General features: G+C 36.1%; 1 protein-coding gene, 2 long non-coding RNA genes, 1 other non-coding gene and 1 pseudogene across 6 annotated transcripts in view; 3 read left to right on the forward strand and 2 right to left on the reverse strand.

The window, feature by feature from the left end:
- The window catches only part of LOC114283780 (protein SAWADEE HOMEODOMAIN HOMOLOG 1), a 38586-nt gene extending 18111 nt beyond the window's left edge, over positions 1-20475 (forward strand). For both annotated transcript variants that reach the window (XM_028226664.2, XM_028226663.2), the window contains 5 exons: positions 6988-7051; positions 9357-9408; positions 19301-19444; positions 19632-19751; positions 20069-20475. In XM_028226664.2, coding sequence (XP_028082465.2) covers positions 6988-7051; positions 9357-9408; positions 19301-19444; positions 19632-19751; positions 20069-20110 — 422 coding nt within the window. In that variant the 3' untranslated portion in view covers positions 20111-20475. The remainder of the gene's footprint in view (positions 1-6987; positions 7052-9356; positions 9409-19300; positions 19445-19631; positions 19752-20068) is intronic.
- LOC145824742 (uncharacterized) lies at positions 1528-2324 on the forward strand. The gene is made up of 2 exons (XR_014366791.1): positions 1528-1596; positions 1707-2324. It is a non-coding gene; the product is annotated as an uncharacterized LOC145824742 (long non-coding RNA).
- Positions 3124-5014, reverse strand: LOC145823233 (uncharacterized; annotated as a pseudogene). Its single transcript, XR_014365515.1, has one exon. The product of XR_014365515.1 is annotated as an uncharacterized LOC145823233 (transcript).
- On the reverse strand, positions 8379-8483 carry LOC114283788 (U6 spliceosomal RNA). The gene has a single exon (XR_014328536.1). It is a non-coding gene; the product is annotated as a U6 spliceosomal RNA (small nuclear RNA).
- On the forward strand, positions 13726-14034 carry LOC145824741 (uncharacterized). The gene is made up of 2 exons (XR_014366790.1): positions 13726-13785; positions 13828-14034. It is a non-coding gene; the product is annotated as an uncharacterized LOC145824741 (long non-coding RNA).
- Positions 20476-22893: the final 2418 nt, after the last annotated feature.

Consider the following 22893-nt stretch of genomic DNA (forward strand, 5'->3'; position numbering starts at 1 on the left):
AATGTTATATATTACAAATGGTGAGTGGCTCATTATATAGGAGAGGGTGAGTGTAGTAGGTGAGGAGTAGGTGAAGTGGAGGTGGTAGTGGTGTAGTGGGTTAGGTTTAGTGGAGTAGGTGAGGTGGTAGTGGTGTAGTGGGTTAGGTTTAGTGGAGTAGGTTTAAGTGGGTGAAGTAGGTGATAGGTTTTAACAAACTATTGCCACCATCACTGCCACCGCCCCTCCACCGCCACCGCCACAACGTCCATCACCATTGTGATTGTTGTCATAGAACGGTGATTGCTGTCATAGGCACCACCATCATTTCACTACCACTACTACAATCACCACTGCCGTTACCAACTACCTCTCCACTATTACTATAACAACTTCTACAACCCTTCACCTTCACAACCATTGCCATTGTTACCTTAACCACCACCATTATTCTACCACCCCAATCACCACTGTCATTATTACACTACCACCGCCAACTCTTTTTTACCTTAACCACATTGCCCCTCCACTATCACCACAACCACTATCCCTCTATCTCCACCACTATTTCCATTAGCGCCATAGTCATTGCCACCGCCACCTCCACCTCCACCTCCACCTCAACATCACATTATAAAAATTGAAAAATATAGTTTGAAAGTACTAAATTTCAAATTCATCTTGTACATTGTTGGAAATAAGATTATATTGTCAAAAATATCAAAAGATAAAGAAATGGAAAATATTAGAATATATGGAGATCCCATGATTTGTGCATATTATGATTCTTTTGTATCATTGATTATTTCAATTTCTTTAATTGAAAGGATTTGATTGTATCTCCAATTCTATATATATGGTGTATCATGTAAACAAGAGTATGAGGTTGTGTGAATGAAAGCTGTAGCCCCCTAGGGCTTTGTGTGTGTGGATGTAGGCTAATATTGATGGAACCACGTTAAACCTTTGTGTTCTCGCTTCTCTCTTTTTTGTCTCTATTATTTCTCCATATTCCTTATTGCCTTATTACAAAATTCAACTTGGTATCAGAGCCTATCATACCCTAGCCATGTTTCTCTATAGAGTGCTTTCTCACTTCACATTTTTTTTTGGGTTATAAAGGTCTTTTTCCCTCTTCCTTGTGTTGACCGCTAGTTTGCTGATGTGGTAAACAAACTTTGTGATGTTTACTTGTTTTGGGGCTGCTGGTGTGTTCGGTAGCATTATTCTGTAATACGCCGAGTTTTCCGGCTACTTCTCTACCCTTTTAGGGTTCCTGTTTTGATGTGGTAAGAACATGTTTGGTTCCTTTTAGTTTTTGGGCTACAGGTGTGTTTGATTTGTGTAACCAAAAAACGCTAATACACTAGCGAATTACGTATTGGTACGTATGTTCCAAAACATGATACACTTCTGTTCCAAAATAGTAAATTTAGTGATCCGAAGCGATCCCAAAGTTTTTTTCAATATATTTCCTAAGGTAACTTAGGAGAAAATAATCAAATATGATGAACTAAAATCTGTTGAAATTTAATGTATAAAGAGAATTGTATTATTGATTGATGATTTATTGAATGTTACAATGATTCCTATATATAGAAGAGTAGGTGGTAGTAGGTGGTAGATGGAGTAGGTAAAGTGGAGGTGGTAGTGGTGTAGTGGGTTAGGTTTAGTGGAGTAGGTGAGGTGGTAGTGGTGTAGTGGGTTAGGTTTAGTGGGTGAAGTAGGTGGTAGATGGAGTAGGTAAAGTGGAGGTGGTAGTGGTGTAGTGGGTTAGGTTTAGTGGAGTAGGTGAGGTGGTAGTGGTGTAGTGGGTTAGGTTTAGTGGGTGAAGTAGGTGATAGGTTTTAACAGCCCCCCGCAAACTCAAGGGGGATAGGAACTAACCAACTTGAGTTTGGAGAGAGTAACAAAACAAGAAAATAATCTGAAAAAATAAAAAATGGATAGGAGACACTGTATGGTCGTGTCAGACCGTTGTAGAAAACTGTATGGTTATGGCAGACCGATGTAGAAGACACTGGCGCGTGTTGGACCGATGTAGAAGACAGTTTATGGGGTCATGTCGGACCGTTGTAGCAGACAATGTTGTGATAGTTGTTGTGACAGTTTATGGAGTCTTGCTGGACCCTTGTAGAAACTAACCGAAATCAATGTCGGGACAGTTTACAGAGTCTTGTCGGACCCATGAAAGAGCTAACCGGAATCAATGTCGGGACAGTTTACAGAGTCTTGTCGGACCCATGAAGGATCTAACCGGAATCAATGTCGGGACAGTTTACAGAGTCTTGTCGGACCCATGAAGGAGCTAACCGGAATCAATGTCGGGACAGTTTACAGAGTCTTGTCGGACCCTTGTAGAAACTAACCGGAATCAATGTCGGGACAGTTTACAGAGTCTTGTCGGACCCATGAAGGAGCTAACCGGAATCAATGTCGGGACAGTTTACAGAGTCTTGTCGGACCCATAAAAAGTCGCACCCTCAAAAGGTGTGCCCAATCTATCAAAAGGCGTGCCATCAAAAGGCGTGCCCAATCCATAAAAAGGCGTGCCATCAAAAGGCGAGCGCAAGTCATAAAAAGATGTACCGGACATGATGGCGAGACGCGTCACCACATTGGCTTGCGCGCCCGTTTTGTCGTCTGGCGTCAAGTGGCGCGCGATGTGCGTGTCTGCCTCTTCATCATGGTCTTTATAAACCGAAGCGGAGGCTGAGGCTTGGAAGCATAACAAACCAGTTGAAATCTCTTCGTTCTCTGAGAGCTTGTCGCTAAGAGCTGCAAATCTTGAAACACTCTGTAAACACTCTGTAACCAACCCTTCTCTGAAACACTCAGCAACCCATAACATGGCCTCGTCTTCCCGTTCAGCTACCCAGAATATGGCCTCTTCGTCCCGTGGTCTGCTCACTCTCTTTCCCGACCTCAACGAGTCAACAAGAGAGATAACTGGTGCGGTGGCCAGTGAACCTCAACCAAGCGCCTCTGGTTTTGCTCCGTTGAACTTTCCGATGCAGTCGGTGGAGCAAAAAATGGCGGTGCAAACTGATATTGAGGCCAATCAGTATACTTTGAAGTCATGTGTGGAGACCATGACGGCGGTCACAAACCTGTCGCACCGGCTGCAGAGTAGAACAAATGAGGTGCAGCAGTTAAACGCCCAACTGGCTCTGCTCCAACGCATGTATAAGGATGCGCGAGCAGAGATAAGTGTGCTAAAGGCGGAAAATAAGGAACTGAAGCGGAAGGCCACCGTTATGTTCCGATTTGGAGGTCCGCCATATGCTGCAGTAGAGGAGCAGGGAGTAGTGATCGTGCCCAGTGGAGTGGGTGCGGGAAACACGGAGGCAGCACCGGCAAGGGCCTCCCAGGACGGAGGCAAAAAGAAGAGACCGGCGGCAGAGTAGGGAAGAAAAAATCCCGCCTGTGGATGTGGTTGTTGTGTGTGGATTTTTTTTTTTTTGGTGTAAAATGGTGATCGGGGTGAGGCCCGACATGAATAAAATGAGTTTGGTGTGCAGTTCGCCTTCTTCTGCTGCTCTTTTTTTTTTTTTTTTTTTTTTTTTTTTTTTTTTTTTTTTTTTTTTTTTTGCAAAGAAAGAATAATGAAAAAAAAGGTTTCGTGGCCCACGGTTTGGTTGATGATGAAAGTTGGGATGATATATATATTATTTTGAGTCGGTTGTCCATGTGGTGGATATAAAAAAATGGGTCAGGAAGAGAACAAAAATAAAGGTGATGAAAAGTTTGAAAGAAATGATGGTGAAAATAAAGGAGGGACAAGGAAAGTGGCCATAGTGGTGGTATTGGGAGAGTGGGTGCAAAGTGAGAGAGAGAGAGAAGCAGTGTGGCTATCCTTCGTTGAACATCAGCACCAATCAGTTCAGCAGCCTTTTTCTCATCTTTATAGAAGTGGAGTGCTGGCACAGAGTGAATATTTAATTCGCTTAATTTGCTTCCAAGCTCCTCTTGAGCAATATCAATTTTATATATGGTGACATGAGGGGTCGAGTGTGCCAACCCAGCAAGAGAAACCCACTGTTTTCCTCCACCCATCACCAACAACACACCAACAGTTGCACTAATGAAAATATTGATGCCCACAATAAAGATGATTATATTGTTGTACCCTCAAGAAAGAAGAAGAACCTTCTCATAGAATACGGTGGACAACTCCGAGTGGGCAAGGCTGAGGGCCCACAAACGAAGGTATGAAGCTGTATTGGAGACTGCTCCAAGTACAAACTCTATCGTATGTATAAGTTGATGGACGGAAATTTCACTAAACTCAAATTCCTCCCCATGAGAATGGGAATCATGACTTGCCTCCAATTGTAATGAATCTTCTGTGCCTTGAAGTGGCACGTAGGACTGACCGCGGTGTCTATCTTCATGCTGTTTCTTCAAAAGAAGAGGCTTTGGGAGCAGCATCCATGGAACAGCAACGAGGGCCAGCAGCAGCAGTACAAGCTGAACTGTTCTCTGGCCAGCAAAAAACTCGTTTTCCCCAAGTTCGTCAGTGGGACTGAGGAACATATATATCAGTACGTGATATAAATCAGCTTTTGAACCAGTGCACCATTTTACAATGATGAGGAGGGAAAGGTAACCGAACAGGCTATTTAAAAATATCAGCTGGGGAACAAATTGGAACCAGATATTCAGGCTATTGCGGAAGAACTTGGCATTGAAATAGCTCAAAAAGATTCCAAGGTTCATCTGGGCTACCCCGAGAAGTATTGACATTTTCATCTTTAACGAACTGAGGAATGGCAACTCACTGCGGGAACCATGCCAGACAGGGTCCACTCCAAATGGATATGTGTCACCCACCTTAATCAAGCCTGCAGTAGTAGCATGAAAAGAGTGCCATCATCAAAATCACATAGCGACCACCAAAGGTCATTTCTGTGATGTCTCCAAGCTTCTGACCAGAGAGAGAGAATGATGGGAAGGTATGTGTAGAAAATAAACGGAATAGGTTGAGGTCCGGCGGGTGGCTAAGGTGAGGTTGCCGCCCGCCGGGGAAGCGAAAATATTAGGTTCTAAACTTGCTCTGATACCATGTTGAAATTTAATGTATAAAGAGAATTGTATTATTGATTGATGATTTATTGAATGTTACAATGATTCCTATATATAGAAGAGTAGGTGGTAGTAGGTGGTAGATGGAGTAGGTAAAGTGGAGGTGGTAGTGGTGTAGTGGGTTAGGTTTAGTGGAGTAGGTGAGGTGGTAGTGGTGTAGTGGGTTAGGTTTAGTGGGTGAAGTAGGTGATAGGTTTTAACAAAACCTAAGGTGACTTAAGTTTTGACAAGACAAAAAATCAAAAGTTAAAAGAAAATTACTTTAGAAGTACCTTAAATTCTTAAGTGTAATATATTTAAGTCTACCTCTATCATATCATATTTTAGAGTATGTGGCGTCCCGCGTACCTGTTCCATGTACCGGAAGGATCCACGCTCCAGCTAACATAGTGTTTGATAGCATTCTTTGTAGGATGTTGTTTTTTTTCGGCCATTCTGTTTGTAGTGATTTGCCATTGCTTCGACCTTGTTGCTTTCTCTATCTCGGTTGGTTTCTCTTGCTGCCGTCATGATTGATTCCATGCATGTTTTTCTGTCGCAGGATGTTGATTCCTTGCATATGTTCTTTGAAGTTCTCATTGAAGAGAGATATTACAATTGTTGTTGTCTTTCGACAACTTCATCGTAGTTGTTTGTAATGATCATCCTATTTTCGAGTTCAAGTTGGACATTTTACTTCAACCATTCTGTGTTCTAACATGAGGGAGAGTGTTGAAAATAAGATTATATTATTAAAAATATCTGAAGATATTAGAATACATGGAGATCCATTATTTGTGCATATTATGATTCTTTTGTATCATTGATTTATTTCAATTTCTTAACTGAAGGGATTCAATTTTATCACGCACTCTATATATTTGATGTATCATGTAAGCAAGAGTATTGAGTTGTGTGAATGAAAACTATAGCCCCCTAGGGCTTTGTGTGTGTGGATGTAGGCTAATATTGGCAGAACCACGTTAAACTCTTGTGTTCTTGCTTTTCTCTTTTCTGTCTCTATTATCTCTCTATATTCGTAATTACCTTATTACAAAATTCAACTGTACATATCAAACAATTTATTTTAGTTCATCACTTAAATTTTTATCAAACACCTTTTCAATTTTAAAAATTCAGCACTCAGTACTTAATTTTTAGCTTTTCGTGTTCAATTTTCAGTTTTATCAAACACTAATTTAGTCTAATTTCTAGCAGACTCCGCTCATTTTGAGTTAAGTTTTATGATCTTTCTATCTTCTTTTGCCTGAATTTCTGCAAGCTTTAATTTATTTTCTAGTTTCTCACTGTTTTTGCTGATTTTGGTTAAGAGCAAAACATTTGGAACTTCTATGCTTAGATAAACTCTTTCTTCATCCTGTGACCCTCGCATGAAAAAATTTAGTGCTCAGCTCTTTAGCTGCCAAGAGTTTAGTTTTGCTATGAAAGCTTATGTTGTCTACAGTTTTGATAAACCCTTTTATAGTCATCCACCTACTGCTCAGGGATTGTTAAATATGGGAAGTTTGATTCAATTAGATTTCACACTGTTGTATTTAGCTCCAATTTCAGCAGCCTTAACCAGTTTACAAAATTGAATGGCCAGTTCTTCTCCCGACCCTCAATTCAATTGTTTTCCAAGAATGTGTCTAGCAGTTAATTAGTTTGTCTTCCTAGGCTTCTGCATCTGTTTTCTCCGTTTTTTGTTCCATACTCGGGGAACATCTGGGATCATGGACAAGTTCTATCACTAAATAATTCAGCCACATTTGGGGTTGTATATAATACATGTACCGTCTTCATTTCTATCCGTTCTATAAAGTCATAAGTTATGAGCCTAAAATGCCATGTTGTGATGTATATCTATAGCAGAATCTTTGTACAGTTCTACAGTTGAAAAACTTGCATGCCTTACTTAGTCTTCTGACATTAATTCTTCTGCAGCTGAAAGGATTGCAGGTCTTTCAGAGTTGGTATTTGAAGCTAAATCAGCAAAGGATTGGGCTTGGTGAGCTTTCATTTAACACTCAGCTAACACAGTAGTTTATGCTTCTTGTGTATTTGGAAATTGTAAAATAGATCTTGCTTAGCATTTGAAGCACTTGTAAATTGCTTACTTGGAATTTAAAGTGATCATATTCTCGCAATGCTTGAGATAAAATATATGAAATAAAGTGCTGAGATCATCTAAGTCACTCTGGTTATTTGCTGCGCCTCTAATTTGTTATGCAATGGATCTTACTTGAAGAATGGGGCCTTGGTAGCAGTTCTGTTGGATGTCCAAACTCCCTAGTAAATGAGATTCATGAAGATCTTTCTTGGGGGAAAAGATTAGATGTATTACTTAAAAGAGAAGACATCACAATTCTGTTTAGAGTGCCCGACACAGTTATAGTTAAGTACTTAAGCTAGAGAAAAATAACTTATTTCCATTCTATAACCCATTAATTACAGTATCAAGTATCAACCCATTGAACTATGTTCAAAATAATCATCAACTGTAATTTATACATCCCATTTTCATCCCTTTCTTCAAACACTTCGTGCCCAACACACAATACTAATTGGGTTCCCAGGTCCGGTTACTCTAATCTGGAGCATCTGCAGCAGCGTTGTAAATTAAGAGCATGGAAAAGATGCTGAAGGGTAAATTTCCTTGGGCTGTTAAACCTCCTTTTCATGTCATAAATAATCTATTTTGTTTCAGGTTTGATCAGACTAGATGCCATTGATGATCATACTCATTAGCCTCCTAAGACATCTTTCTTGAAGGGTTCCTACTAATTATAATCTTATGTTTGATGATGAAGCTGGAATTTAATCACTGGACTGGTAATCTAACTTCAGATCCAGTAAGAGATAATCCCCCTAGAGAAATGTGGAGATTTGATTTTAAAAATTTAGACAATAGAGACTAGGGGATTTGGGTACAAGGTGGCTAAGTGATACTACTGAGCTTAGATGTCATGGATAACTTCACATAATTATATTATTTGGAGTAAGAGAAACTTTAGGGAAGTAGGATGCAAAAATGATTAGTATTAGTTAGTGTTTTTGTTAGATCGAAAACTGTATCGGAGAAGCATTACAGGCACTCTTAGGATGAATGATATATTTGGACCAACTATCAGACTATCAAACTTGTGAAGCATGCTATGTGCAATTGATGTGTGCTGATTAAAATGAAGGGGAGAGATTTAAGATTGCATATGCGAGGAAACATGTTTTTACTCTTCAAACAATGAATATCCAAGAAATATCATTTGTATGAAACGAGAACTATTAAGTTGATAATTTCACAACAGATAAGTGGCAGGAAAAGTCAAAATACATTGGAATATAGATGCGTTATCTCAATATGCTTGTGTCATTCTTGCGCATGATCAGTGCTAATCTTCTCTTTATGCTTTGAAATGTTGATTATCCAAAAAACATCATGAGTATGAAACAAGCACTATTCAAGTGATAATTTCAGGACAAACAAGTGTCAAGGCAAGTCAAAAACAGGATGCCAGTATGAATACTAGAAGGGAAATGCTAAAGTTGGGATATATGCAAAAAATGTATTGAAATATGTAAATAATGTATAAAAATATTTAACAATATATAAAACATGTAAGATGTGTATTACCATTATATTATATTTTTTATTTTATTTTATTTTTTGCATTATTTGATCCATAGCCAACACCCCATTGGGCTGTGGCTAGCGGAGTCCATTCTAATTAAAATAATTTATTGATTATCTAGACTTGTGGTTGTCATTTATTTTTTCGGTAACCAAGATAATTATATCCAGTGTATGCACTCCATAGCTTCACTTATATACAGTTCAAGGCCCATAAAATAACTGCAGTACCTGGTGTTTGTAGATTTCTGTAATACCTAGTGGACATAGGACTACACAAGCTAGTTTGACTTAACATTTTTGGTGGATTTAAATTCTTCTTTCCATCAATAAGTTAAAATTTATTTAGATGCCCACCGATATTTTTCCAGAACTCTATTGCATTTCTTTTGGGCAAAAACACTCTGTATTTTTAGCTTTCCCTTAATAATTTTCTTGAGGTCACCATCCTTCATGTTGGACAGTTGAAGCTCAAAGCATTCCACGCTATAACCTCATGGTAACATTAGTCTTCATTCCTATTTAGATTATAATGATAATTGATAAATATCCATTTGTTAGACATGGTAGGATTTTGTTTTAGATATCAGCTTACAGACATCAACAGAAAAATCTACCTTTGATTTTGATTAGTAATTTTTCAAAATCAAACTATCACCAATTGCTAACTTTCTTGGCTTCCCAGGTATGATGTTGCTTCGTTCCTCAACTACAGAATTGTTAGTTCAGGAGAACTGGTATGATCCTTGAATTTAGATATTGATATATGATTTTAAGAATGCATTATTGCTTTTGGTGCAAGTTGTTTTCTTACAAATAGTTTGTTTGCTAGGAAAAAAAAAAAAGGTAATCTGTGTGTTTGGTTTGAGTTTTTTGAAAATTAAGTATTTTGGTTTTCGTATTTTTTTTTTTTTGTTATTAGTGAATATTTTTAAAATATTTATTTTTTATTTTTTATTTTTTACTTTTTTAGATGCACTTTACTTAGATGTATCTAAAAAGTAAGAAATTTGTGAAAAAATATTTTAAAAAATTAATAAATACATAAATACAAAAAAAAAAAAAAAAATCTAAATTCTCATTTTTTTTATTTTTATTTATTTATTTATTTATTGGTATTTAGTGAATTTTTAAAAGATTTTTTTTTTACAAAAATTATACTTTTTATGTGTATTTATGTTAGGTATGTCTAAAAATTAAAAAAATTGCTTAAAATATTAAAAAAATTCAGTTAAAAAAAAAAAAACAACGAAAAACATGAAAGTAGAATTTTCTGAAAAGTGTTTTTGGAAAACCAAAAACAAGCAAAGTGAATGAGTTCTTTCAATGATTTTCCTTTTGTCTCCATTTGTGATTTTTTCTCACCTCTTGTTCTTTAGATTGATCTGAACTAACATTTTCAATCTTAATAGAATCTTTTCGAATGATGGCTGGTTTTGCTAATGTATTGGTAGTTTGTTCCTGGGCTTGTATCAGTTGTAGTTGAAGCATTGTGCAATGAAATTGAGCTGGCTGTATTCTTAAATTGCTCCTGCAGTGTTGGCAATGATTAATAGTGTACACTGGTTTGTGCCAAGTAGTAGATCTTGGCATGAATGTAGCCTCAGGCTCTCTATAAGCCTGCTATGTGCATATGCCCTGGTTTACTTACCTTGAGGTATAGGAGTGGCCTGATTTTGGTTCAGACTCTCATCCTCTTTTAATGCTTGGAGCATTTGGCTTTGTGGTTGTAGTTGGGCTAGTTCAGGTGGACCACGTGCTGAGCCATGGCTTTGGGGAAGTAGATACTTTTTTCGGTCTGGTTGGAGAAAGAAAGAAATTTACCATCCTTCAGGATATGTGCACTCATCATTACACACACTGTCGGCCTTATTTTGGCACAACATTGGCCTAACTGGTTGGCCAGAGGTTGACTGGTGCTTGTGCTTGTTAATCAACAATCCTACCCATATCTGTAAACGAGTATTCTCACTTACCTCATGCACACAAATTCAAAAACCAATGAACGCAGTGGCGGATGCAGGAATTAGACGTAGGAGTTGTTTGGGATGACCTAAATAAGTACACTTTTTGTCTTTTTACGAAAAGATGTGCAGAAAAGTAGAGAGGCGATGTGATGAAAAAAAGATAAAAAGATGAATTATTTTGTGTATGCCAAACTTGGCTTAAGACTAAAAGAGAGGGGGGGGGGGGGGGTGGGGGTTGTTGCAAATTGTATGTTTTTAAAATTGACAATAAAATTTCAATTATTTAAGTCATAGCAAAAGTATTAAATGCAAGTTATAGTAATAGATAGATTTTTATAAGCATGATTTTTTTTTTAAATAAAAAATATCATTAAATCATCTAATAAAATTCTCAATTAATATTAAGTTCTACAACCACTTCAGGCCAAAACATGTCAAAATCAAATATCATTTAGATAAGATGAATGCTACCAACTCAAAATTTAAAACTCAAAATTCAGTCAATGATATGACGAGAATTGGGCTTTATATAATTGAGTTTGCAACAACTCAGAAGTTAACATGTGAACCTATCATGTCATTGTGAGTAAAATTAGAGGTGATTTTTTAGAAATGGTAATAACTAAATGTACATTACACATCCAAAAAAGTATTGTGCAGTAAAATTCTTCCTAAAATGTATATACATATAAATTATATTGTATAAAATATGTTATGGAGGTAATTGGAAAGCTGATTATGTAGGGCCATGCTTTTACATTTTACAAACTATGAAGAAAAACCCTTACAAATTGATAGCATTTTCAGATCTTTGGAGGGGCCACAGCCCCCCCTAGTTCCCCAATGCCAGGGTGAATAAAGTATTGTGTGCTCTGAAAATCATGAACAAGAAAAGCCAATTTTCAAGAGCGAGTTCACTCCGGTGTTTGTATCATAATAGCCATGCTATCTAAAATTTATAACAAAAAAGAAAAGTAAATTCATGAACAAGAATCTCATTCAAGTAGAGTAATACCACGCTTTGCCCACACTATCCATAGTGCAAAGGCTTTTCAGCATTCATCACTGGCAAGAGATATGAATATCTGAATATCTGTACGACTGTGAGGAGTGTTCTTAGAAATACATAGAGTGGTCTAATGATACAACGTATATAGGTGCCCGACTAACCAAATTTAATTGGATTAGGATGTAACCACGTTAAGTTGGGTGAGATTCAAATCCATCAGACCTCCTCAACTAGGTAACCGGGTCATGCCACCTTGGGCACTCAAATTTGGGTCCTATGGCCATACGACATGAAATGATAGAGACACTCCAGCATTTCAATTTCAAAAAAAAGGCAGGATACGAAAGGTGGGAGACACAGAATATATGATTTTATAATTTTATTATATATCATATTTCATTCAAAGATAATAATAACAAATACAACACAATGCTAATTCCTGTAGTTTAAAGAGGTATTAGATTAATAGATAGAAATTTATGTTGCCTTTCTTTTATCATTGTGTTTGTAGTTATTTTGTTCAAACTTAATATGTGTTTCTTATGTGTCCGATATATGTCAGGAAGTGTCCAATGAGTGTTGGTTTCGAACACGGACGGACATGGACATAATAAATACAAATATGGACACACAAAAACCTTCTTAGAAGTGTTTTTACTTCTTAGCTCGACCCCATATCTAGCATCTCTCACTCGACCATGCATCGACATGACATCTTTAACTCAAATTTGCTCAAACATCTGGATCAACTCACACTAGCCAATAAATTGCGTAAGCACTAAGAGAATTTGCATTGTGCACTCTATAAACTCACTAGTAGCCAGCATAGGGACATTAACTCAAAGCGCACATCTCATATACGCTAGATCTATCTAGTTGCATTGGACTAGCATTTTTAATCACTCTATGAGCATGCTTAACCTCCATCACATCATGCAATATATCCACACCTAATTTGCATCGCCTATAAAGCCATGAGTTACCGACAATGAGTACATAACAAGGATGTACTTTCAGATTGTCTTCCTTCTGGCCTTATTGCTCACTTGGTTTAAAACTAATTGCTTTTTCTGGATATGTCCCTTGAGGCTGAATCATCCATGACTGCTAGCACTGTTATCAAAACCTTACGATTCGCTATTCAATTCACAATTTGATTCGCAATTTTTCAAAAATCGAACAAATCTATGAGTGAATCTATTATGTGATAGAATCTATGTCGATTCATAATTCGTTTCACCTTTTAGTATTCATCCAATTGTTGAAACTATCATACCTGACATATTCTAATCGCTTTTTACCTATTTTGTTTTAGCGAAAATGACATAATACAACTTCTAAGAGTGTTTAGTACAAAAATAACAAATACTTATACATGATTTATTATTTTGGTGATTAGAGATAGTAATATGATCCAATCAGATCTAGTTAGACCTAACATGTTCTTAATTTTTTTTTTCCTCCCAAAATGTTATACTACATTTTCTAAAGATACCTGAAGTTAAAGTAACTTACACCCATCCATTATCTGTTGCTATTTTGGTGAAATAATTACGGTTCAACATTACACGAGTCAAGTTAGTCAGATCAATGATACCACTTCTTCTTTTAGATTTCTTTGAACAATTACCATACTTTCAAAGTGTTTTAGGTTTATAAATATATATTCGCTTAATTCCTTCTTATTATACTCTATATATGATGCTATACACTCCTTTTAAAGTGTTTTAGGTTTTAAAATAGAAAATTTTTACATCATTCTTTTTTCTTATTGTACTTTATATAGGGTTCATAGTTGCATTTTTTTAAATGTCAAGAGAATTTATATTATTGCTGTTGAATAATTTTATAGTTGGTGGGATTTGGACTGACATCTCTTAATCTAAAGTCAATGTGTTCCCAATTAAAGTAATCGTGTTCTTATATAAGAACTACTTTATGACATGCCAAAATCATTTTGTTTCATTCTTTTCATATATACAATTGTTTATGTAAGAAATAATGTATAGAGAAAGAGAGAGAATAAATTGTATGTATTATTATTGATTGATATATATTGATTTCTATTACAATGATTCATGATTCCTATATATAGAAGAGGGTGAGTGTGTAGTAGGTAAGGAGTAGGTGAAGTGGAGGTGGTAGTGGTGTAGTGGGTTAGGTTTAGTGGAGTAGGTGAGGTGGTAGTGGTGTAGTGGGTTAGGTTTAGTGGAGTAGGTGAGGTGGTAGTGGTGTAGTGGGTTAGGTTTAGTGGAGTAGGTTTAAGTGGGTGAAGTAGGTGGAGAGTAGGTGGATTTTAACAGCCCCCCGCAAACTCAAGGGGGATAGGAACTAACCAACTTGAGTTTGGAGAGAGTAACAAAACAAGAAAATACATAAAAATAAAAGAGGATAAGAGACACTGAATGGTCGTGTCAGACCATTGGTGAAGACACTGGATGGTGGTGTCATAACGTTGTAGAGGACACTGTATGGGGGTGTCATAACCATGTAGAAGACAGTTTATGGGGTCATGTCGGACCGTTGTAGCAGACAATGTGGTGACAGTTGTTGTGACAGTTTACGGAGTCTTGCTGGACCCTTGTAGAAACTAACCGGAATCAATGTCGGGACAGTTTACAGAGTCTTGTCGGACCCTTGGAAAAGCTAACCGGAATCAAATGTCGGGACAGTTTACAGAGTCTTGTCGGACCCATATAGAAACTAACCGGAATCAATGTCGGGACAGTTTACAGAGTCTTGTCGGACCCATGTAGAAACTAACCGGAATCAATGTCGGGACAGTTTACAGAGTCTTGTCGGACCCTTGGAAAAGCTAACCGGAATCAAATGTCGGGACAGTTTACAGAGTCTTGTCGGACCCCTAAAAAGTCGCACCCTCAAAAGGTGTGCCCAATCTTTCAAAAGGCGTGCCATCAAAAGGCGTGCCCAATCCATAAAAAGGCGTGCCATCAAAAGGCGTGTCCACTTTATCAAAAGATGTGCCATGAAAAGGCGTGCCAGTTTGTCGGGCGTCAAGAGGCGCGCGATGCGCGTGGCCGCCTTGGCTATATAACCAAGACGAAGGCAGAGGCTGAGGCAGAGAAAAACTGAGAGAAACCTCTGAAAAATCCTTCGTGTTGCTGAGAAAGAGAGTTCCTTGTGCTGAGAGAGAAACTCTGTAATACTCTGTTGCGAGAGATATTCTGTAACACTCTGTTGCCCAGAAAATGGCCTCGTCTTCCCGGAGTCTGCTCACTCTCTTTCCAGACCTCAACGAGTCAACAAGAGAGAAAACTGGTGCGGTGGCACTGGAACCTCAACCAAGCGCCCCGGAGTTTGCTCCGTTGAACTTTCCGATGCGGTCGGTGGAGCAAAAAATGGCAGTGCAAACGGATGTGGAGGCTAATCAGTATACTTTGAAGGCATGTGTGGAGTCCATGACGGCGGTCACAAACTTGTCGCACCGGCTGCAGAGTAGGACAAATGAGGTGCAGCAATTAAACTCCCAGCTGGCTCTGCTCCAACGCATGTATAAGGATGCGCGAGCAGAGATAAGTGTGCTAAAGGCGGAAAACAAGGAGCTGAAGCGGAAGGCCAGTTTTATGTTCCGATTTGGAGGGCCGCCATATGCTGCAGTGGAGGAGCAGGGAGTAGTGATCATGCCCAGTGGAGTGGGAAACACGGAGGCAACACCGGCAAGGGCCGCCCAGGACGGAGGCAAGAAGAAAAGACCGGCGGCAGAGTAGAGAAGAAAAAATCCCACCTGTGAATGTGGTTGTTTGTTTGTTTGTTTTTTTTTTTGTTTTTTTTTTTTTTTGTAAAATTGTGATCGGGGTTGATCCCTGAGATGAATAAAATATGGTTTGGTGTGCAAAGCTAGATGGTATGAATGGAATTGGAAAAAGATTAAAAATAAGGTGAAAGAAAAATAAAGAAAGAAATAATTAAAATATATTTGAAATCAAAAATGAAAGATGGGGAAATAAGGAAAGTGGTTTGGAGAAAATAAATAAAAATAATGGAGTTTGAAATCAAACGGAGGAGAGATGATGTTTTTTTTTTTTTTTTTTTTTTTTATAATAAAAAAAAGAGATATATATATATATATATATAAAATAAAGAAAGTGGGGAAAGTGGCGGTGGATGCAAAGTGGGTTGGAAAGTGAAAAGATGAGAGAGAGAAGGCATGTGGGTGGTTGTCCATTGTGGAGGACAAACATAGTGGGTTATATTATATTCAGAAAGTTGTCCATTGTGAATGATGGTTTTGATGATGGTGATGGAGGAGTGAGTGTGGAGAGTGAAGGGTATTGAAGAAGAGTGAGGAACGATGGGTCTGTGAGACATATGCTTGTGAGAGAAAAGGAATCTGAAAGAAAGAAGAGATGGGTGTTGTAGCTTTCTCTCTCATCCTGGCATTACCGTAAGGGATGAGCTCGGAAAATGGAAGACATGAACACGACTGGACATTCAGCACTCCACATGTCAACCTTGGCATCATATTGCTGAAATTGCAGAATTTCTGGGGCCATATACAGTGGAGACCTGCAAACTGTCTCTGCGTGATCATTAGGATGTAAAATTCTTGAGAGACCAAAAACAGCAATCTTTAGCACTGCATCACTGTGAGGGCTTGAAAGCAAAATGTTCTCTAGTTTCAAAGTGAAGGTATGTGTTGTGTAGAAAATAAGCGGAATAGGTTGAGGTTCGGCGGGCGGCTAAGGTGAGGTTGCCGCCCGCCGGGGAAGCGAAAATACTAGGTTTTAAACCAGCTCTGATACCATGTAAGAAATAATGTATAGAGAAAGAGAGAGAATAAATTGTATGTATTATTATTGATTGATATATATTGATTTCTATTACAATGATTCATGATTCCTATATATATAGAAGAGGGTGAGTGTGTAGTAGGTAAGGAGTAGGTGAAGTGGAGGTGGTAGTGGTGTAGTGGGTTAGGTTTAGTGGAGTAGGTGAGGTGGTAGTGGTGTAGTGGGTTAGGTTTAGTGGAGTAGGTGAGGTGGTAGTGGTGTAGTGGGTTAGGTTTAGTGGAGTAGGTTTAAGTGGGTGAAGTAGGTGGAGAGTAGGTGGATTTTAACAGTTTAACATTGTTTTTTAGAGTTTGTGCAGAATCTTAATGATTCTCGATTCGATTTACGATACGATCACGATTTGACAACTATGAGTGCGAGTAATATATTTGAGTTAAATTTGGTTTTGGAAGGAGTTGAATTGTATGTCAACTGAAAATCTCAAAATCTGGGATTTTTGGTCGACTCCCACATCAGAAAGAGTTAACCCCAAACACATGCAGCTAATAGATTCTCTCCTGCATTGGAAAGAGTGGACTCCATGCTGTAGAACAGTTGACGCAAAACTAAAGAGAAGGTTGCAATCACGCTGTAGTGAGATGGAGCTGACTCCGGTCTAAGATAGAGTCGACTCTTAAGTTACATATCCTAGATATGTTTGCAAGTGAGATAATTGTCTTTTATGCCCAGATTGTGCTCCCAAAATTTAGTAGAGTTGACTCCATCACGATTGAGTCAACCACTTTGTGTTAAATTTCAAAAACTTAAAGGATTCAATGTCTATTTCAATTGATAAAAGTGCATTTATCAAGTAGAAAATACAAAATTTTCACTCATCTATTTGAGAGTTTGAGCATTATATGTAAAACTCATCAGGAACGTTCAAGATTACTGTGCCCTAAGTTCCGAGTAATTATTGCCTACTTGGTGGTCCAAACTAATGACTTAAGTAGGAAATCTTACGGGTGGGAGTCATTCACCTTTGTTAAGTAGTTGGGAGAAAAGGGATGACTCACTTAGTGTGGGTTGTAGTTTCTCATTTGCCAGAAGTATGAATGTTGGGGACACCCCATTTGCTGTGTCCCTTTTTTTTGGGTGTGGGACACGCCGGGGACACGCCATCACGCAAATAGAGTTTAGAAATCAAAGCCTTAAATAAAAAATTTAGAACAGAAGAAGAAGAAGAAGTTGGTTACCTGGTTCGTTGGACATGCAGCTTCGTGACCTTAGTCAGGTAAGTTTATCCCTCGCCTCTCGATCGATCGTCTTTCTCTCGCCTCTCGATCGTTGATCATTTCTCTTTTGTCTCGCCTCTCCATCGATCGTCTCTCTATCTCTCTCTTGCCTCTCGATCGACTCTCTCTGTCTCGCCTCTCTATCGATCAATTGATTGTCTCACTCTCTCTCACCTTTCATGTATCTCTTCTCTCTTCCTTTTTTTATTTTTTGTCATTTCTGATCTGTCTCACTTTATATATATATTTTTTTATATTTATATATTTTATATTTTTCTTTACACCTGTCTTTTCTATATTTATAAATATTCTAATATACTTTTTAATTTCTATATTTTTCTTTTACCTTTATAAATATAAATATAGTGATATATATATATATATATATTTATTAATTTTGAATGTTTGGTAATATAATATTAATTTACATAACAAATATACATATATATATATATATATAAAATTTTCCATGTCTCCCGTCGTGTCCGAGTCCGTGTCCGTGTCCGTGTCCCTATTTTTTTGAAATTGCCGTGTCCCGTGTCGGTATTTGTGTATGTGCTTCATAGTCCACGACTATCTAATAAATTTCCCATACTTCCATATCCTTCTTGTCTGTGAGTTTCAATTGTTTTATTCATTCATTTGGAGTTATTTTAATAATTGTTGAGAGAATTTACTCTTCCAAATCATTTGTAGAAGGGTTGTTGAACCTTTGTCATTTATTGTTGGAAAAACATTAGAGTGGGCTTGTGGTTTTAGGTGCTCTATTTTTTGGTCGGAAAACAGTGTTCTATTTGAGTGTTTTTGGGACAGAACACTCGACATAAAGAATGGTTAGCACCAAGGCGAGCTAGCTGGTGTAAAGCTATTTGAAGAATAGTGTAAATAGCATTTGGGAGTGGGCGTAGGTTGGGTTACTTGAACCACTATAAATCTTGGTTTTTGGATCTGTTCTCTATTCTCTCCAATTAATTATGTAGCTTTAAATACTTGAATACATTTTAATCTCATCATTACATGAATTACATTCACAACATTGCCTTTTCCAATTGAATATATATCATCTATTGTTTTATTTTATTACATCCATACTGTGTATCATTTTGAGTAAGAATTTCCAAAAGATGGAAAGGTAACCATGAACCAGGGTCTTTGGTCTAGTTGTTATGTAACCACTTTGTGGTGTGAAGTTGTGGGTTAAATTCCTATGGACAGGAATTTGATTTGCTTTGTAGTGTTTGGTTGTCCCCCATTATGGGGGTCGTATGTAGTATGGACTATTTCTTGTGGTCGTTATTGGGCTTAGTGATTGTTGGCTTTCGAGTTATTGGACTTTAATAGTATAGTTTGATGTAATACTTCTCATGTTTGTACTTGCTCTCTTACCTATTGACAAAAAAAGAAGAAAAAAGAAAAGAGAATGATAAAGATATAGAAGAAAGGTAACCTCAAATACTAGTAGAAGCAAAATGCGTGCATGGGATTAGGAACTCCCAGTATGCATGGGACAACGTATCACATGATCATTCCTCCCATTTCTCATAATAAGACATCACATGCAACTCAATAGCTGCTACTCTAAAATCCCATCTACGGAGTTTATGTACTAACTATTGTTGATACTACAGGAAGTTCGTGTACGATTTGCAGGATTTCGTTACGAGGAAGATGAGTGGGTCAACGTAAAAAGGGGAATCCGTGAGCGTTCTATTCCTTTAGAACCTTCAGAGTGTCATCAGGTCAAGGTTGGAGATCTTGTGCTATGCTTCCGGGTATGTTTTTCCATATATTAACGATGAAAAAAGGTTGATAAAAGAATATTCCCTTCTCTTTTTGTGTAATCCAATTGTGATGTTACATCAACGCCTTGCACCGGCACCTTACATCAGCGTCTAACTCACCAAAGTGGCCCCAAGCTTTTCAGGAGCAGTATAATATTTTTTATTTTGTTACTTCCAGGAAAATGAGGATCTTGCTATATACTGTGACGCATACATTGTACAAATCCAGAGGAGAGTACATGATGCAACGGGCTGCAAGTGCATCTTTGTGGTTCGTTATGACTATGATGATGCTGAGGTAAATCCGTGAAATATGAAATTTTAGATCTCTCTCTCTCTCTCTCTCTCTCTGAGGTGTGAAATTTTAAATCCTAATTATCCCACTGTAACTTACTTACCTGGTCGAATCTTTCCTGTTAATTTTAGAGTGATACACAATCCTGACCAACCATACTCCAAAAGAAGAAATGAAATAATAGTTATTTAATTGTTCTACTACCAAAAGGGTGATTACAATTTTAGTGTAACCATATACTACTACTACAACTAGGAATGTATCTGGAAGCAATCTACAATTTTCTCCCCTGATATATCTCTCTCTCTCTCACATGCCAGGCAAAAGTTCCGTTGACGAGATTATGTTGCAGGCCAAAATGATGATATTTATGGGTTTCTTGAATTCAATAGAGCTAAAAGGGTGGTGATGAAAACTTAAAACCAAACATTTATTATTATTATTTGCGTTTGTAAATTATTTGTCTTGAGGTGGAAGTGGAAAACATTGCCTGTGCGGTTCAGGTATGGTTGCTTCTCGTCTTTGTTGAAATTCCCAGCCACCATTGCCTTGGGTGGAGTGGGCTCTGAATGGTTCAGATTTGCTTTTTGTCTATTTAGGCTCTATTTCCTCTTTTACTTTTTGATGTTGTATTGTGACTTGTAGAAAAGGAAAACTGAGGTACATTTTCCTTGCTTTTGAGGTGGAATGAAAATTGCTAAGAAGAAAAATGAGAAATTTTCAGTAATGGAATGAGGAATGCTGAGCAGGAAAATTAAGGCAGCCTTTGGTTTTGTTTTGTAATCGTAATTCCAATTAAAAATTTTCTTTAACTCTTTTTAAAACTCATAATTAAACATATAATTCAAAACTCAATTTATTTTTTTTTTTAAACTTGAAACTAAATTCTAGGGGTGAGCATGGTCCGGATTGGACCGGATTAGGATAAAATCAGGACCAATCCGTTATTTACGGTTCCTAAAAAATTGGAACCAATCCAATCCGTTTAAATCATGGAACCAATCCGAACCAATCCATTTAAATACGGATTGGATCGGTTCAGGACCACGGATTCACATAATTAAATAACAAAAATATATATATAACACTTGAATTTCATAAAAATATAAACATAGCGCTATATTAGTTCCATAATAGCAACATGTTTTTCTATAATAACGACATACTGTTCTAGTATTTAAACAACCATAAGAAAACTGGTTTCACCATAAGTATTTAGACTATTGCAAATTAAAACTTAAAACTAACAAACAAAAGTAATAAAAGAAGATATTATACGATTTTAGGTTTGAGTTTAGATTTTACATAGAATAAGAAAAGATACTATGGGGGAGGATGTATAATAAAAATATAGACTATTTGTATACGGTCCGGATCGGTTCCAATCCGGAACCGTGGGATTCAATCCGGAACCAATCCGTGAACTACGGATTTTTAATTATTCAATCCGGAACCGAACTACGGATTCAAAAAATCAATCCAAACCTATCGGATTGGACTGGACTGGATCGGATTACGGATTTCACGGATTCCTTGCTCAGCCCTACTAAATTCCTCTCAAAATTGTATTTAAAAAAAAATTAAAAAAATAATTTTTATTTTATTTTTTAAAATTATTTTTAAAACCATTATTTGAGTGTAAAGTCGTGTTTTGAGTTATGAGTTTTGAGTTGAGTTTTGAAAAGAGAATTTGTTTGGTTATGAGTTTTGAAAAGAGTTTTGAGTTGTATTTTGTGTTTTAAGTTATATTTTGAAACTTTTTGAATTTATTTTTTTTAAATATTTAAAAAAAAATTAATTTAATTTTTTAGAGTAAATATTTTATATTTTAAATATTTATTTATTTATTTTAATATGTACTGTATTTCATATATTTGTATGTTGTATTTTTAAAAAAATATTTGGATAAATTATAAATATTCTTGAGATTTGCTTAAAATATAGATTGCCTCATGTGGTTTAAAAAATTACAAATGCCCCCTTATTAGAATTTTTTAGTTAACAGAATTAACTGAAAAAATGAAATTCATAATATTGTTCTAGAAAATAATAAAATTATCTAAATTATTAATTGAAATATATTTTTAATATCATTAAAAATTGTTAATTGATTTAATGATTTATTAATAAAATGAGTAATTTGTTATGAAACTAGAAACCTCATAGGGTGATATAATTTTTCAAATCACAGGGGCAATTTGTAGTTTAAACAAATTTTAGGGGGTGTATTTGTAATTTATTCAAAATATTTTAAACAAATAATTTTATTTTAAATAATTTTATTTTTATTTTGTAAATATATTTTTAAATATTTTAATTTTTTAGTTATGTGTTTGATTACGATTGGAGTACGAAATTTTGAGTTCTTTGTTTGGTTATAAGTTTGAAAATAGTTTTTGAATTGAGTTTTGAGTTATGTGATTGGTTACGATTTGAGTGTGAAGTTATGTTTTGAGCTTAAATTATTAAAAAAATTAAAATATTTACAAAATAAAATAAAATATTTAAAACAAAAAAAATTAAATAAAAATTATATATTTAAAATAAAAAATAAAATTTTCTTAAACATTTTAAAATATTTAAAAAAAATAAATTTGAAAAATTTCAAAATATAACTTAAAATTTAAAAATTCAAAACTCAATACAATTTAATTTTTTTTATAAAAAAAATCAAAGCACTTTTCAAAATTCAAAATTTAAAAATTCTTTTAAAACACTTTTCAAAACTCTTTTAAAAATTTATAACCAAATAAATTTTCTCTTTTCAAAATTTAACTTATAATTACATATTTAATTTATAACTTCACATTTAAATCATAATTTTAAAATTAAACTAAATAGAGCCTAGAGTACTTTTTCTCGCTTTTCTAGTAATATTTTCTTTACCAACAAGGTCCCAACTAGTTCCTTGGGTACATGAAATATTCTGTTTCATACATATCGGACAAACTTTTGGGTGGTTCTAAGATGGTGTTTGATTTATGAATTTATTCATGAATCAAACACAGCATAATGACAGTCAAGCATTTCATGTGATTTAAATTTGTAACTTGTGCTTCCTAAGGTGCTTATTACTAGTTTTTATTTTATTTTTTTATTTATTAGTTATTTTTTTAACCCACCATTTTGTATATTTAATGCGATA

The sequence above is a fragment of the Camellia sinensis genome, chromosome 4, assembly GCF_055761805.1.
Source record: "Camellia sinensis isolate YWXY chromosome 4, ASM5576180v1, whole genome shotgun sequence".
NCBI lineage: Eukaryota > Viridiplantae > Streptophyta > Magnoliopsida > Ericales > Theaceae > Camellia > Camellia sinensis.